Source organism: Alternaria burnsii (genome assembly GCF_013036055.1).
Source record: "Alternaria burnsii strain CBS107.38 chromosome Unknown 753, whole genome shotgun sequence".
NCBI classification, from domain to species: Eukaryota; Fungi; Ascomycota; class Dothideomycetes; order Pleosporales; family Pleosporaceae; genus Alternaria; species Alternaria burnsii.
The window spans coordinates 880,630-897,547 of record NW_024066118.1 but is presented as its reverse complement, the minus strand read 5'-3'; the positions used below and the strand labels follow the sequence as shown (position 1 = coordinate 897,547).

General features: G+C 52.3%; 4 protein-coding genes across 4 annotated transcripts; 2 read left to right on the top strand and 2 right to left on the bottom strand.

Moving 5' to 3' along the window:
• Positions 1 to 220: 220 nt before the first annotated feature.
• On the bottom strand, positions 221 to 2,459 carry GT037_008395 (uncharacterized protein; the record flags this gene model as incomplete). The annotated part of the gene is made up of 3 exons (XM_038933442.1): positions 221 to 953; positions 1,667 to 1,875; positions 2,358 to 2,459. The coding sequence occupies 3 exons, from the start codon at positions 2,457 to 2,459 to the stop codon at positions 221 to 223; spliced, it is 1,044 nt and encodes a 347-aa protein (XP_038784107.1).
• Positions 2,460 to 5,437: 2,978 nt separating this feature from the next.
• GT037_008394 (uncharacterized protein) lies at positions 5,438 to 8,918 on the top strand (the record flags this gene model as incomplete). Its single annotated transcript, XM_038933441.1, has 3 exons — positions 5,438 to 5,462; positions 5,694 to 5,990; positions 7,030 to 8,918. The coding sequence occupies 3 exons, from the start codon at positions 5,438 to 5,440 to the stop codon at positions 8,916 to 8,918; spliced, it is 2,211 nt and encodes a 736-aa protein (XP_038784106.1).
• Positions 8,919 to 9,264: 346 nt separating this feature from the next.
• GT037_008393 (heavy metal translocatin) lies at positions 9,265 to 12,935 on the bottom strand (the record flags this gene model as incomplete). The annotated part of the gene is made up of 3 exons (XM_038933440.1): positions 9,265 to 11,043; positions 11,103 to 11,171; positions 11,223 to 12,935. 3 exons carry the CDS (start codon positions 12,933 to 12,935, stop codon positions 9,265 to 9,267), a joined length of 3,561 nt encoding a protein of 1,186 aa, XP_038784105.1.
• An 812-nt stretch (positions 12,936 to 13,747) lies between these two features.
• On the top strand, positions 13,748 to 16,792 carry GT037_008392 (dna repair protein rhp41; the record flags this gene model as incomplete). The annotated part of the gene is made up of 1 exon (XM_038933439.1): positions 13,748 to 16,792. The coding sequence occupies one exon, from the start codon at positions 13,748 to 13,750 to the stop codon at positions 16,790 to 16,792; it is 3,045 nt and encodes a 1,014-aa protein (XP_038784104.1).
• Between the last annotated feature and the right edge of the window lie 126 nt (positions 16,793 to 16,918).

The following is a 16,918-nucleotide window of genomic DNA, read 5'->3' as shown; positions in this document are numbered from 1 at the left end:
TTTTAGCATGGGGTGATTTACGAACGAAAAGCGTCTGGGCTGGGTTGGGATGCTTTGGTCTCTTGGGTTTAGCGATGGATGGAATTTGGAAAAGGCGAAGAAGCACATGTTGTACTTCAAGTATGAATGCAAAGAACGATTGAAACAACAAGCTATGGTACACATGATTCAACAATAAGCTACCTCGACCTGACTCACTCAACAAGCTATCGTACCTGATTCACTGCTTGTGGCGACCGCAGTTCCACGTCTCACCCCTTTCCATAGTCTTCTGGTGCCCGCACTGGGCGTTCTTCTTCGTCCGACCGTTGCACTGCACTTTGACCAAAGCGCTTGCCTCCTCGAGCCTGAGTTGTCTTGGGGTCTTATGTGTTGGTTTGGACTTTACTGGCGGTGTCTTGTTCTTCTTGATCCTGCCGCCTACCGTGGTTTTGTGGGTTGGCTTGGACTTTACTGGCGATGCCTTGTCCTTTTTCCCTTTCTTGTCCTTTTTAGGTGTTGGAGTCTTGACGATGGGAGATGTAGGGGGTGATTCTGTATCCTTATCGGACAATCCTGACGACGCTGACAACGCGGGCGATGATGGCCCTTCTGAATCATCTTTCGCGTCGTCTGTATCTGCTTCAGTGTCTGCTTCAGTGTCACCTTCCGCATCCTCGGGCCAGTAGAAAGACGACGTTGTGTCTTGTGGGGGATGTTCAAAGTGGTCTTTCTTCTTGGGTACATATAAACACTTCCGGGCCTTGCTGTTGCGCGTTGGTGCTGGCGTGCGGGATCGGCTGCCGCGTGTTCGAACCGCAGTGGGTGGAGGGGATGGAGCAAGCGAGTAGTGTGACGATGGTGGGGATGATAGAGGAGAGGTAGAGTTCCACCATTCTGGCATCACCCCGGGAGCGTAGGTGTGCTCTGTTGGTTCTTGTGGTACTTGTGTGTCTACCGTCTCCTCCGAGTCGCTATATTGTCCCCATATGTGGGGAGTAGTAGTTTTGCATCCACCCATGATTGAAGTTGTAGCTTTGGTTGGAGTGGTTGTTTGACCAGGGACTGTCAAGAAGTAGACAATATATAGTATGGGATTCAAGCGCTATTAGATGACAGGCAGTCGATGGTTATACTTACAGTTGTATTGAGATGCGTTGTTCGTGATTGATACACATGTGTTTTCAAACAATGGTGGGATCTGGTTTCTTTGGCCTGGATAAAGAAGTGCGTTCTTTCGACCAAGGCATCGTTCTAAGCTTTGTGGATATGGTTCTGTCTTGGTCAATGAACAGTACATTAAATGTTTCAGTCGCAGCTGACGTCTACTCTCAATAGTGGTCACTCCCTCAAAGACTGCAAGTCCAAAGGCGATGCTGTTCAGAAAGTCGTGAACCAACATATTTCCGAACAAAGGTGTTAGGCGAGACAAAGGCGGATTCAGTGACTGAACTGTAGGTAGATCCTGTAATATTCATCAAGACAGCACAACCATCTTCTGTAAAGGTGCGTGCATCATTCCTGGCCGTTGTGATATGCTGTGAAAACATGCCGCCAGCACCCAAGATCGGCTCAACCATTAGGTATGCCACCTGTCAAGCTCAAAATCACTCTGAATCACTCTGATGAAACTGAGATTATTACTCATTGACTTCCGCTACGTGCTCAATCCCATCTCAGATCTCACGACATGTCCGAGTAGATGACCAGCGGCGGTGAGTTGACCTTTGGCTTGAAATGCGCCTTGATCTTAGCATGGGCCTCATCCTGGTTGTCGTAAAAGTCCATGTCCTCCTTGGACTCGAATATGCAACGGGCGAGTAGTGTGTAGCCCTGGCTGCGCTGGTCGTCGTAGGTGGCGTTGGCCTGCGCGAGCTGGATGTAGTTCTTGCCGTCCTGTACAAACATGACGTTAGCATGCCTCTTGCGATAACAACACAGCCTCGGGGGAGTGTCGGCGCGGATGCTGTCGGTATATCTCTAGCGCTGTTCCATGGTGAGGGATATTCTAGGCGTCCCATGTGTGCGTCGCGACGGAGTTGTTTCCGCGCATCGAGCAGCTGCAGCCGCCTCGTCACCCCCACCCCATTTCTCCTAGCCGCGGCAATATTCCCAGCGGTTACCCGCCAGGGACATTGCTCCGCGCGCTCAAGAGGGTTGACGCCATCGTCCGCCTCGTCTTATCGAGAGGCAGAAAATAGCCCGAGGGCGATTAGAATAATCTGGGGTTCCGAGGTGACGAGATGGTCCGACGTGCAGGCGCGCTATGCACGAGTGGCACGTTCTACATGTGCTGGCCATGACCGTCTAACAGCGGGTATGTACGTAGTTCTGGAAGAGGAAAGAGAACTGGGCGGTCAGGTCATGCTTTGACGTACCTTTTTCGCGTCCTGGGCCAGAGTGTTGTACATCTGGATGGCTTCCTTGACCAGGTCTTGGTCGGGGATCTTGAAGAGCGTGAGGCGGACGATCTTGGGCATTTTGATAGATTGTTTTTTGTGGCTTGAATGCAAGTTCAGTAGACGTTTGTATGGTCGAGATTATTGGACGAGTGGTTATCTTATATATGAAGCTGCTCAAGATGTTATATTACCGCTCACTGTCGGACTTCCGGAGTAGGCGGAGAGCCATATGAAACGTCAACGTCAACGTCGGTTCCCCTACACTTTGCACAGTGTAGGTGGATCGAGTCGTAGTACATTTTCTGTGTCCGCTCTAATTACATTTGCTTTTTTGTAGGTGCCGTATCCGGTAGATGGTGTGGGCACGACCGTTGACCCCGCGTATGACGAGTAGTCGTGGTGGGCTGCATCTACGCAGCCAGGCTTGAAGTATAATTCGAATATGACTGGCTGGAGAGACGAGCGGTCACTACAGAGAGCGGTCACTAGGCATGTTCTTGCGTCGTGAGTAGACCGCTATCCGGTGCCGGTCAACATCTCCTGCTGGACGTCACACATGAGCGTAAAGAACTGGCCTACCGCACCTCGACTTGTGTAATGCGAATGGACCCTGAGAGGTGCAATAACAGATTCGGAGGTTCGGGACGGAGCGTCGTGTCCCATCAAGCTCGGTAATGGACGTCGAAACCCGGCCCCTCTAGATTACCCTGCACACATCCGGCTGTAGCACCACGTCTTACCGCGCGAGGCTGAACAGGAGGGTGAGTATGCTCTTGGTTGGAAAGGGCTCGAACATGTGGGTCTTCAGTAGCCCGTGGATGGAATCAGGCCGATTCGAAGACGACATGTCCACGACATGACGCCTCCAGCGACACTCTGCGGTCCAGATGGCCGCCCTCGCGCTGTCGAACAAGTCAAAGAAATGCGATTCTTGCTAATGCGTAGTGTCAAAGATTACTGCGCAGAAAGAGGGGCGCATGGTTGACAGCGCTGGCTTCTTCTTCACCGCCTGTTTTGCAGCTTGGGGCGGGTGGCCGTGCTGGCGCGCTCGCGTCATCCACAGATCTCCCGCGCGTGCAACATAGTTCTGAAGCTCGTTCGACATCTCCGCTCAGATTCAGATGGCCGTGGACGCGCTCGCCCGACTTTAAACACTATTCTTTGTCTACTATGCCAGTGGCGGCTCCTTGCGCTTCGTTGCCGCTATTCACAAGCGCCATCGTCCCGCTCCATGTATCAACCACCATCTTGGATCGGCGCCAGACAAAAGCGGTCGTCACTGGGACCTGGGACCTAGCCATGCACCGCTGCCTGTCGTGAACCGCGCCAGCCTATCGAATCATCCGAATTTTGCGTCCGCTCCACGACGACTTGCTCTGTGCACCCTCAACCTTTGTCCTGATGCTATCCACTTCGGCAGGTCAATTGTCGAGGACACTCTGCAGCCGCCCGATGCATGATCCTCTTTGTGTCAAGGTCGAAAAATTCTCCAGACCTGTTCGTGTTGAGCTTGGCAGCCCATGTTCGTCGTGTTGACATTGGGCAAGTGGAGCCTTTGATGCCTTACCACCAGGGTCCCAGGTCTGAACTCTTCATCTCTCGATGGACCGGGATCGTTTGCGCAGGAACGCCTGGCCCCTCCAGCAGTCCTTCACTCGTCAATCATCGCCTCGCCAGCTCTACTCCACCACGTTTGCAAACGCGCTCAGACAGTCTCCGCAACAGCCAATTTATGCCTGCATGCACACGGCTTACAGCTAACTTACAGCTAACAGCCGTTGACCCTTTCCCATTTGAGCTGTAGGCGCGTTTCCAAGTAGCGATATTCCAAGGACCGTGCTTTCTGCATGTATGCGTTGGCAGTGACGCTTGATGCTTTCTGGTAACACCAACCCCAGGTATCTCCTCGAACCCTCGAACGCATCAATCACCATCTTGCGTTCGCCCCTGGGGCTGCCGGATAGCTCCATGCTATGCCTGTTGTGACGCATGCTCGCTTCGAGCCACTATGCTTTGCATCGTCTTGCAGTCACACAATCGTGTCTAACCCCCCTCCAGTCGCGACTCTGGCGGTTGGTACCCTAGTCGATTAGCAGTCCCATTTTTATGCTGCATGTTTGGCCTGGTCTCTGATCCCTTTCAGACCCTGCCCCTCAAAATCATCCGCGGGTATCACGCATTCTGTCGCCAAGATTTCATGGTATCGGTACACTTGACAAAGGGTGCAGAGTCTGACGTACTTGCGTTCTCCCCTCATTTGCATATTGCATTAGTGGGCCCATTGCATCCGGGAGATACGAGCAAAGAGCGCTGTTAGGACGCACGCTGGCCACCTCGTTGTTGATGCGTCCCTCTCAGGCGTCTAAACATGCACAATGCCGATCGAGACATGTCCAGCCTTGAGAAAACGGGTTACAGCAATTGTCTCCGATCGCCAGCCGTTTTTTTACAGCGCTACTGCGCGCAGCACGGTGGCAAGAGCGAACCGGTCAGACTGTACCTTTTGAGGTTTGAGTCTCTTGCTAGCTAAAATTCTGGAACCTCTACCGTTGGCTACTTGCCCGCCAGCACATACTATGGGTCTCCCTCATTCAGAGCCGCAACAAGACCCGCAGATTATTCATTTCCACAAGCCCAATTGCCCCTCGGTTTTTACTGGCGGGCGAGACGCGCTTGGATACATGCTACACTCGCCTGCTGCAATATATTGCTGGATCCCACAGTAGGCACATATGCTCCCCCCATCCCCGTCCGACTGACTGCAAGCCGCTCCCTCTTCCTTGCTCTTCATACATCAACGCTTTCTATCTCTTTTGTACAGCTGTCAATCCTTTATTGGCAACTGTCAACCACACCCCAAAAGTAACAACTGTCGTACAACCACTGCCACGAACACCTCTCTCGGCCTACTATCGTCGCCACCAACGAACGCTTGCCAATTCAGATATACTCCGCAGCAGTAGTTCTGCTTTCAGACTGACAGCTCACCCTCGAAGCGCCGTCTGTCGTTCCAATCGCTCAATTACACGTCAATAATCACATCCGGACACATCAACATGTTCTACGTTATGTACCTGACAGGTTAGTAACAAAGAACTCTTTTTCTTTTTAGACACATGGTACCATATAGTCGGATATCAATCAAGTCATATGAGGATCTTGTCTAGCTACCCGCTGGCGTAAGACGCATGGGTTGCAGCCCTGTCTAGTGTAGAAGACCCACACGATAGGGACCCGGAAAACATGTCATCCACGAGATTGCTGCATGGGAGCAGACTGACGAGCGAACTGGTTGCTGACTCTCGGATATAGGCCTATGCCAAAGGCGCCACTGGCCCGACCCACTTTTCCAAACCTACCGAACACGCTATGGATATGGGTCAACCGTCAGAGTGAACAACCGAGAGTACTCGACTGACGTGGAGTACGAGAGCGAAGAGCTAGCCAAGAACGCCGCCGCCACTCGAGCCTACATGATCTGCCGCAACTTTTCGGTAAACGATGGAATGTACCCAGGACAACGGCCCGGCCAGGGTGCCCAGGGACTGCCGACACCGATAGGAGCAGGCCGACGGAACACTTCCTCATCCAACGATTACGACAGCTCCAGTACCACCAGTGGCAACACCAGCCCAAGGAACTCTGATTGCGGCCTCGATGCCGCACAGGCAGGAGGCCGACGACCCAGCAAAGCCTCTGTGGCCCCTTCGGGAACCTCGGCATGCTATTGCGGCCGTGGTTATGTTCGTGCTTACGAGAGATGCTCGGGTTGTCTTCAAGAGGCGGGATATAGAGTGTAAGAACATATTGATAGACTACACTTTGTACGGTATGAAAACCGTGTACCAAGCAACAACGATACCAAAACATGACGACGAGCGCATCGAACCAAAAGATTTGAAGAGCCCAAGCTCAGCGATACCACGATTCCTACGAACCTGCATCCTTCACGAACCTTACGGCCTGGCCGATGACCCATGACGTTATATCTCTTTTGGGACCGGCTACCTGCTTTCCATCGCGTTATCGAACAGTCTGGGATATGTAACGACCACCATACCCCGGCGCCTTTCGTTTCCCTCTTCCTCTTCTTACCCGGCGGGTCTGCATAGCGACGGCATTGAAGCGTTTTAGCGAAAACCTATTCCTCTTATTGCTTTTCGGATCGGCAACACTTGTCCTTGATCCTGGGTTGGCACTTTGTTCTCTACGAAATTGCTCTCATATATTATGATGATGACCTTTTCCTTTATGGTAGCCAGCTGTTTGAATGATGATTGAGCAAGAACAAAGATGTATGAAGAAGATCACATGATGGTTCTGGCCGTACGGCTATATAACGATGACGTTTATGACGGCTACGGAATATACACCTTTGTTCTGCTACATTGAATTGCTTGATTTCGTTGAAGTGATGAATGTGCGCTGTCTGTTCGGCTGCATGTCCAGGACAGTCCAAGAAGGTATCCCGGGCGATTGGTCCACTCACATGCAACCTGCAGGTAGCGAACGGAGCTCGTCAGCCCACCAGCACAGCGACATTTACCTCATGCACGCTCTCGCGAACTACTGTGAAGCGCTGCACGGAAGATGTATTCCCCACTCGACGCCCTCCGGAAAGAGATACGTCTACTTCATGTTCACTCAGGTGCCTGGAACGACGACCTCGAATGCCACCTGGAAACGGTCTCACTCGACGACAATCCAAGGTTTTACGCCATCTCATATGTCTGGGGTGATCCAAATATTACATTGCCGATCACTATTGATGGCGAGCCGCTGGCTATTACACGAAACTTACGCAACGGGCTCCAGCGACTGCGCAAGACGGATGAAACTTTGATCATCTACGCAGATGCAGCGTGCATCAACCAGTCGGATGTAAACGAGCGATCTGAACAGGTTCGACTCATGGGCGAGATATATAGTTCTGCGGAGGAAGTTTTCATCTGGCTGGGTTACGGACGCGAGCCACAAGCTCCTTTGCAACGACCGAATGTTGTTCATTTCACCGGAGACGACAGCGACATGGAGATTGTTGATGCCTACTTCGAGCGAACCCAGTCTGTGAGCCAATATAACGACGAAGACACAGAGACAGAAGACGTACTCGGACTCTTCGTGTACTTGGTAATCCGTGCTATGGACAAGCACTTGTATGAGATACCGTTCTTTACCCTGAGGGAGAATAGACTACGTGCCAAGCAAGCATGGGCTGCAGTCATTCGAGCTGCAAAGACGTTGCAATTTAACCCTTGGTGGACGAGAATTTGGGTTATTCAGGAGACTGTTCTCGCTCGCCACGCGAATGTGGTTTATTGCAATATTACTATCCCGTGGACAGTAATCACGAATTCAGTCGACTACAGTTTTGCACATCACAGCCAATGCTGCAAGGTCACACGGTTGTCGCTACCATTCCGCCAGAGGGTCATTATGATTTCACTAGAGATCGCCATCAACAACGGTGTGGGATTTTTGAAGAAAATCAGACAGCAAGGGAAGAAGTTGAGTTTAGTTGTAATCATGCGTCGAACAAGTACGTTTGTTGCGACAGATGTCAGAGATAAAGTGTTTGCCATACTTGGGCTAGTAACGGATTGGCAGGGAAATCCTCCCACTGTTCCCGACTATAATCTATCACCCAAAGAAGTCTTCATCCAGGCGACCATCAGGGATATTCAAGGTGCCAGTTCAATGAAAGCCCTGATAGGTATGAGTATGCCTCCAACCCTCGGAGTACCTTCTTGGGTTCTCGAGACGAGCCCTATGTCCCAGCTCGACACATCTACAGCGCATCATAGGTTCCTTCAGTCAACCATGTACAGTGCGGCAGGCGATACCAAGGCCAAAATTGTGAGAGAAGACGACATCCTTTTGATAGATGCTTTTGAGCCATCACATGCAGTTTCTCAAGTAGGACCATTAGTGTTTGATGGCCCGAGGTCTTGGCAAGCTGTTATCAATGCCATAAACGCATGCCAGCAAATGGTCGAAGTTGACCAACAAACACGACTCCTGTATCCTGAAAAGAAGAGAAGAGAAGAGGTATTCTGGAGAACGACTACCGGCGATTGCTGTGTATTGCACCTATCCAACGATACTGTAACAGGGGAAGAGAAAGCTTACGGAGGAACCTTACGGAGATTTGGGGATGTAGATGTTGCTGCCTTGGCGGCGGGATTTTTGGGTTATATTGAGTCCGAAGTGGTAGGCAGCAAAATGGAAAGCACCAAATGCAACGATCATTTCGACCGTATCGACGCCTTTAAAACTTCTTGGGTCCACGAAAGCTGGCATAGAAGATTCTTTATCACACAAGATGGCCATATGGGACTGGGTCCACCGCAGATGCTTCCCGGTGAAAAGATAGCGATATTATTAGGAGGAAGCGTACCGTTCTGCCTCCGAACTGTCCCGGATGCGCCCAAAGGCCACTACACACTCGTCGGAGACACATATGTGCACGACTTAATGGATGGAGAAGGCGTTCCGCCGAATCGGGACGACCACGTCGTCAAGATTCACCTGCATTGAGCAAACCCAAACAACGACCTGTAGCAACGGCAAGACTGATCACGAAGTGAGAACGAGCACCCCGAAATCGGTGCACGAAAGGAGGCATTGGAAGAGGGAGTGGGATCATGAAGAAGCTCGTGTTATCTAATTTTTTCTGCTGTTACGGATTCACCCCCGAGGTATATAGTTGTACAGGTTGCAACGAATAGAGTTAGTAACAACATTTGCCCTCAGGTTGAGCTCGAGTCGCGAGAACCACATGTCATCAAGGATAGGCTTTGTGGAGAAAGATTTGGGGCAGTCCATTCTACGCTATGCTCATAATGCCGCAAAAAGCAAAATACAAATACATCAAGAAACATCCTCATAACGCACTCCCCAAAAGGAATCTCCGAAGCCTACTCCTGTCATTTCTCCTCGTAAAAGCATCAACCTGCGCCAACCTCGTCGTTGGAATCTCACAGCAACCGGTGCCATCAGCCGAAGAGCTACCACGCGTACGTATACGACGCTCTCGTTTGGGCGCCTCAACCTTCTGATACTCCGCCTCGATCATCCTGTAATTCTTGCCATAGTCCCGCCATCGCATCTGGAATGCAGTCAGGACAACGGGCAAGACGCTGACGAGCTCACCCAGCCCAGCCCACTGCGGTTTGATCCTGATTTGGTCGCCTACCTTGACGAGCGCGCCAGCTGCAAGGAGGATGGCGACTACATTGTACAAGGCCGACCAGCTGAAGTTCAGAAGTATACGTCGGTATGCAGCAAAGGAGATGTCGAGTAGGATCAGAATATCGTGGAGGCGCGTGGTCATAAGGACTACGTCAGCCGCGCTCTTCGCGATGTCTGAGCCTTGGTTGAGGTGAACGCCGACATGGGCCTGCTTGAGCGCCACAGAGTCGTTCGTACCGTCGCCCACGAACATGACGACCTTGCCAGGTGTTTGAAGGTCGCGTACGTAGTTCATCTTGCCTTCCGGCTTGCAGCATGCCTTGGTATTTCCCTCAGGAATGTAGAGTCTGTTGGCGATGCTAGTAACGGCGCCGGCAGTGTCGCCACTCAGCATGTGCACTTTGATCCCTCTGGCTAGCAGTTTCTGAATTACCATTTCCGCTCCAGGGCGAGGGTGGTCCGTCAGCTCGAAGCTGGCGCGAAGATCTCCGCCATACGTGTAGTAGCACATCGTGTTGGTCTCTGGACCCATCACGTTAATATCCAGCCACTCGGCGTTCCCGGCTCGGATCTCAACTCCTGTCTTCGCGCATGTGCCTTGGACTCCTTGACCGGGAACACTGATAATGTTTGTGACCTCCAGAGGCTGGAAATCCTTGTGGACAAGCCTATCTTGTGCCAGCCAACTCGAGATCCCAATAGACACAGGGTGCTTGATGTCCTTCAAGAGGCCCATCAGCAGGCCCTTTGTATGAGCGTCGTCTGTATGACGGTACCTGGGAACATTAACGACCTTGAGCGTTCCGGTAGTTATAGTTCCGGTTTTATCAAAGACGACATCCGTAACATTACGCGCGATCTCGAGTTTCTGTGGGTCTCTGAAGATGATACCATATCGTGCCGCTACTCCACTCGCGATCAGGACAACCATAGGCACAGCGAGCCCGATAGCGCAAGGACATGACACGATTAATGTAGCGATAGCGTAGGTAATCGCTGTCAGTACCGCACTCCGCCAATTCTTCTTGTCGTGGTACTTGTCGACAAAGAGCCAGATGAGAAAGACTGTGAGCCCGATTGAGGCCATTACAGGCACAAAACAACCAGCGACCCGGTCTGCAAGTGCTTGTGCTCTCGGCTTTGTCAATTCCGCGTCTTCCACCAAAGCTGCGATTCGCTGCACAGAGTTCTCATGAGGGAGCTTTGTCAGCCTCGCCACCAGGAACCCATCCCCGTTGTTAGTGCCGGCAAAGACTTCGGAGTCTAGACCTTTCGCATTGGGCTTGAACTCGCCAGTTATCATCGACTCATCAACATTGGAGCCTCCGTACACAACAACACCATCCGTGGCTACCCTGGTATGAGGTGGTATCGTGAAAAAGTCACCGTATTGGAGTAGCCGAGTGTCAATCTTGGTTGTCGGGGCGTTGGTCCAAGAGTTGGACTCCTCCGGGTGGGCAATAAGCGTGACCTGCAGAAGTGAGGAGCGGAATCAGCGCTTGTGTCACCTGTGTCGAACGCTCGACTCACCTCGTCAACCTGAAGAGATCGGAATGATACCGACTTTGCGGCACGGAAACGGGCGAACTCATTGATGGCCTAGAGGCAGGTGTCAGTCTTTGTCTCACATGCAAGTGATACACTACTAACACGACCCAGCAAGATCAGCGTTACCAGGAGAGTAGATGTCTCGAAGAATGACCCCGTCTCTAGTGGCTTGCCTCTGACTTGGAAGATGTAAGAAGCGACGCTAAAGCTGTAGGCCATCGTCGTGCTGAATGCGATCAGGAAGTCCATCTCGAAGACGCGAGAGTGGTAAAGTGACCGCATTGCGCCTGGGAAAAACTCTTTCAAGGCAATCATCTGCACCACAGTGGCGAGCGCTAGGGACGTGTGTAAGCCGGGGAGATAGATTGAGTTGGGAGGACCTCTAGAGCGTCTTCCGACAGGTGCCCAGGCAAATACGAGGACGGGGATTGTGAAGATGAGTGACAGCAAAAACCATTTCAGGGCTCTTATCGTCTGCTTTGCTCCCAAGTCAAGCCCTGGGTCTGCGGCCATAGGCGCCAGGCGTAGATCTGGGTCAAATTGACGATAGTGCCTGAGAACATCTCGGGCCCCTATCATGGCTGCATCATAGTATATCTTGGTCGGTGGTACACGGATCTTTGAAATTCCGCAATCTCCATCGGCGTCGTCCGCGGTCGTTTCCTTCAGAGCTGTACTGGTGCGCCCACTTAGCACAGCGAAAGGACGCCATGGTGCTCGTTCAGGAACTTCAAGGCGCATGACACCATCTGGCCGGCCGGCGTGCTGCATGCGCCTAGGGTCGGTGACGATGACTTCCAAGACTTGACCGTCGGATACCACCTGCTCCTCGAATCTGTATCCGGTCCTGGTTTCTAGCATCTTGACAACTTTGCTAACCGACAGACGATTGGTATCCAGCTCTAACTCAACTCGAGCAAGTACAGTGTTCAGCTGAAAGTTCTTGATATTCGGAACGCGTCCAACGATTCGTAAAAGACCCGACTCACAACATCCACACTTGAGACCATCGATTCGGAGAACGACACGCTCAAAGTTCGGAGGACCGAGCTCAGGGTCATCATGTTCGCCAGAAATCGTGGTATCCCCTAGATTCTTTAGCGAAGAGTCCGCACTTGAGTGATGCAACTCCGAGCAGCAAGTACCCATAGTGTCATGGTGGTCATGCGGTTCATCAAAACTAGAGTCCCTCTCTGCCTTGATAGAAACCTGATCATCTTCGCTATGAGTCGTCGCTGGAGGTGAATGGGTTCGGCGTGCTGAGCAGCAACTGGAAACTGCCCAAAGCGGTCGATGATGTAACTTGGCCTTTGGAACAGGCATCGGTGTCGGAGCAGGCTCAGCCACTGGTGCTGGATTCTGTATATATTCCTTGGTTTGTACGTGGGGGAAAGGACAATTTCCCCACGGTGGGTTTGGTGCTTCTGATCGGGATGCTAGATCTGGCGCTCCATCAAGGTTCAGCGGTGTCGCAGCGATCTCACTATCCGAAGATAAGGGACTACAGAAGCGTTTTCTAGATGGTGCTAGATTCCAAGGCTGGGGCTCTGTTTGTGAAGAAGCTGTGTTCTCTGGTCGTGACCCTGGCGCTTGATTCGTGTATTGAACCCCATTGGTAGGAAAGGTAATAGGCTCCGGCTCTTCAGCTCGAGAATACGAAGAACTAGTATACGGTGTTCGCACCGGGTACTCGTCCTCATGCGGATTGGGCGCGGGTGATGTTGTTATCTGGTCTTGACTGTCCGTCGGATAGATTCCACGGAGACGGGTGCGGAGAGTACGCCCACTTACAGCGGTAACCATAGACATCTCCATGATGAGTAATTCTCGTAGTGATAGATGTGATCCCGGTGTTAATACTGATGTTGATGTTTGCGTTGATAGTGTGATTCAGAGATACGAACCAGAGGTGAAAAGACAGTAGGCACTTCGCAAACGTGTCTTCCTGGATGTGGCAGGGGCAAAGGTGTGATATAGAGGGTAGCCACGACATGTAGTACCCATAGACACAGACGCCTCCAATAATGGACCCCTCCATGACCAGCATATCTCGTTCTTCTACAGAGTTCTGTATCAAGCCTCTTTGAGAATCATCATAACCCTGAATAGCGGTAGACTGCTGATACCCACAATCATACTGACAGCTGTGGTACACTTTCCACAAAGCGCACAAGTGCTACAGGCCTGGGCAAGGACGATAGGCTACCATTTCTATATGGTAGTAACCTTTATGGCGCTCGGGTACCAGTCTGCAGGTAGTCATTGCATATAGCTTTGAAGAGGTAAGTGTTGAGTCCACTGAGTACCTTTAATTTACAGGATCATTGATGTCGGGTTGTACAGATCCGAAGCATCACGACCAAGCGACGCGTGAGCTTGGCGAGGATGAGTGGCCCAACACGTGATAGCGCGCTTTTCGAAGATTGCGTCATCAGTGTTGGCATTCATCCGCTCCAATGCCGAACCGCAGCAAGGCATCACGCCCACAAACGGCCAGGACTACATGCATCTATACCCCCGCTTGTCGTAGCCATGACTAGTGTTGTTGCGCTGTGTAGCTCTCGACCGCAAATATCACAGTCCTCGCATCCACACTCACTACCCCAACTCTACAGGTGACAGTAGACATGGCGGGCGCACGAGGAAGGTCGCGAAAGCCCGCGGAAACGGCTACTCCAAGGCGATCGACACGGAGCGCAAAGAAGGCACAGGAGGACGAGGGCGTGCCAGCCGTCTTCCAGGAAATGCTGCGCCAAGAGCAGACGTCAAAACCCACCAGCGCAGACGAGAAGGAACCCCCGCTCAAGAAAAGGAAGACGGCGCCTCCACGAAGAGAAAAAAGCCCTGAGCACCACACTGAGTCAGTACGACAGCGGGGACTGGCTACCGGTGCTCCCGACTCATCATCTCCTGCGCCATCACGCTCCCAGATACCGTCGCACACGCCATCGCGGCCCACTGCTCCAGCCCAATCCACCATCAGTGAAGAAGCACACATAAGCGAACGAGTGCGACAGACCATCATCGACTCGGACGAGTCAGATGACAGTGACATGGAGTGGGAAGACGCGCTTGCTGACGGCGACGATACCGACGACCCTGACGAAGGCGTTGAAGCTGCGCCCCAGATTGGCGACATATCTATCACCATGGGAGTCAAAAAGCCAGAGGACACGGGGACCAGGAGAAAGGCACGCCGGCGGGCGATAACATCAGTCGAAAAGAAGCGACGCGTCGATATACATAAGATGCACATTCTTTGTCTGCTCTACCACGTCCATCGCAGAAATGCCTGGTGTAACGACAGGAGAGTGCAGAGCACACTACGCAAGATTGTGCCTTCCAAAACCTTGTCTAACCTGGTACCGAATCCCGACCTGTCACAGTACTCGGCCTCGAAACACTTCATAGATGGCATGAACGAGCTCAAGGTGCTGTGGTCGAAGCGGTTCAGAATCACGGCCCAAGGCATGTACAAGCCTAGATGGGCCGAAGCCGAAGCTGCTATCCGGCCGTTCTCAGACTTTGACGACCTTGATGACCCGATGGACAAGGACGAGTTTCGCACAGCGGCACACACTTTGCAGGGCTCACAGGATGTAGGGGTGCAGTTGTTTTGTGCCCTTCTCCGCGGCATTGGCATTGAGGTTAGGCTTGTATGCTCGTTACAGCCGCTGCCTTTTTCTTCTGCGGCCGAGCGAGCGACGCCGCAAAAGCCGAGCGCTCAGAAGAACACCATAGTCATCGACCCGTACAACAAGCCGGCAGACCCAAGCCCGACGAAGCCCAAGTCGCAAGGTCCGCGTAACAAGAAGCTCTCGAGACTTGAACGTGTGATGGGGGAGCGACATGCCGTCCTCAATAAAACAGGTGTGACGCCTAAGAAGCAGAAAGCCTACCATACGCCATATCCAGTGTACTGGGTCGAAGTGCTTAACCCTTCCTACCAGAAGTGGGTACCGATCGATACGCACTCAACGTTTACTGTCAACTCGCCTGAGAAGCTAGAGCCGCCCCTGAGCTTTACTCAAAACAGTCTTTCCTATGCGATAGCGTTTGATGAAGACTATACCGCCAAGGACGTCACACGCAGATACGCGAAAGCGTACAATGCCAAGACGCGGAAGTACCGCGTCGAAAGTACTCCTGATGGAAACAGATGGTGGCGACGTACGATGAGCTTCTTCGAGCGTAGGACCACTCTTGACAGAGATCAAATGGAAGACGCGACTTTGGCGCGCAAGGAAGCAGCGGAAGGCATTCCGAAGAACGTGCAAGATTTCAGAGGACATCCAGTCTATGTTCTCGAGCGACACCTCAAGCATAATGAGGTGATACACCCCCTGAACGTGGTCGGCAAAGTCAACTGTGGCAGCGCTATGAATCCTAAGATGGAGCCTATCTACCGTCGTACAAACGTACACTTGGTCCGGACAGCGGATAAATGGTATCGCATGGGTCGAGACGTGAAAGTTGGCGAACAGCCACTCAAGCGTGCGAAGCCTAAGAAAGGAAGGAGATCTTCAATCGGCGCAGACATGGATGTCGACGAAGAAGCTGATGAGGTTGGCGCTGGTCTCTTCGCAGAGTTCCAGACCGAGCTCTATGTCCCTCCCCCAGTTGTCCGAGGTCGTGTGCCGCGCAATGCCTACGGGAACCTTGACCTCTACGTGCCATCCATGTGTCCACCCGGCGGTACGCATATCCGACATAAGCTCGCGTCGAAAGCAGCGCGTATCGTCTGTGTAGACTTTGCAGATGCAGTGACTGGCTTTTCCTTCAAGGGTCGCCATGGTACTGCAATTATCCAAGGTGTTGTAGTCGCACAAGAGTATGCAGATGCTGTGCAAGCGGCCATTGACGGCATGGAGCACCAGCAGGAAGAATCCGAAGCCGAAGCGCGCAGGACTGAATCCCTACGGCTTTGGCGACGCTTCTTCCTCGGTCTACGTATTGCACAACGGGTCAATGCCATTGAGATTGATGGCGAAAGAGGCCCGGCTATCGACGTGCAAGAGGAGATCAGCAAAGAAGACAAAGAGCTGGCAGCACAGGAGATGGCAGGAGGCTTCTTCCCTGACGAAGGAGATATTGCCGAGCCGTCAGCTCGTGGCTACCAACCACCAGAGCAGGATTACGGGGACGGCGGGTTCCTGCCGGACAATGATGGTGGTGATGATGACGGCGGTGGTTTCATACCAGATGAGAGCGATCGTGCAGCACCCATCAGTCTAAATCGACATCAAAGCTTTGAAAGCTCAATCCTAGACTCACAACAATTGCTCCCTCGGCGTAGAAGTAGCTTTGGACAGATCTACTCTTCCGAGGATGAAGAAGGCGGAGGCTTCGTCCGTGATGGCTCAGATGAGGCTGGCCCGTCTGGAAATGCTGTCAAGTCGGAGGGGGGAACTGCACCGCTTGACGGCCCTGCAGATGACGCAGGAGGTTTCATACCCGAAGAAGCGCCAGTCACGAATGGAACAAGCGCAGAAGAACAAGCAGAGAAGATGTCTGCGGAGCGGGATGGGGACTCCGAGCTCGTATCAGACCCCAAAACCGACGCCGAAATGCCCTCTCCACCCTCCTCGTCCCCGTCAGAGACCGGTTCGCTCATGATGGAAGACCCCGAAGACGAAGACGCAGATCCCGACTGGCTGGTCGATGCTACGTAACACAGATGACACTAGATACCCGCGCAATTTAATCCTTTTCTTTGCAAACCTGATCAATGTGACGTGCATATGCATCACATCGCACAGCTTTTAACATGTTGTGCAAAGCTCAACTAGCTGCGACCG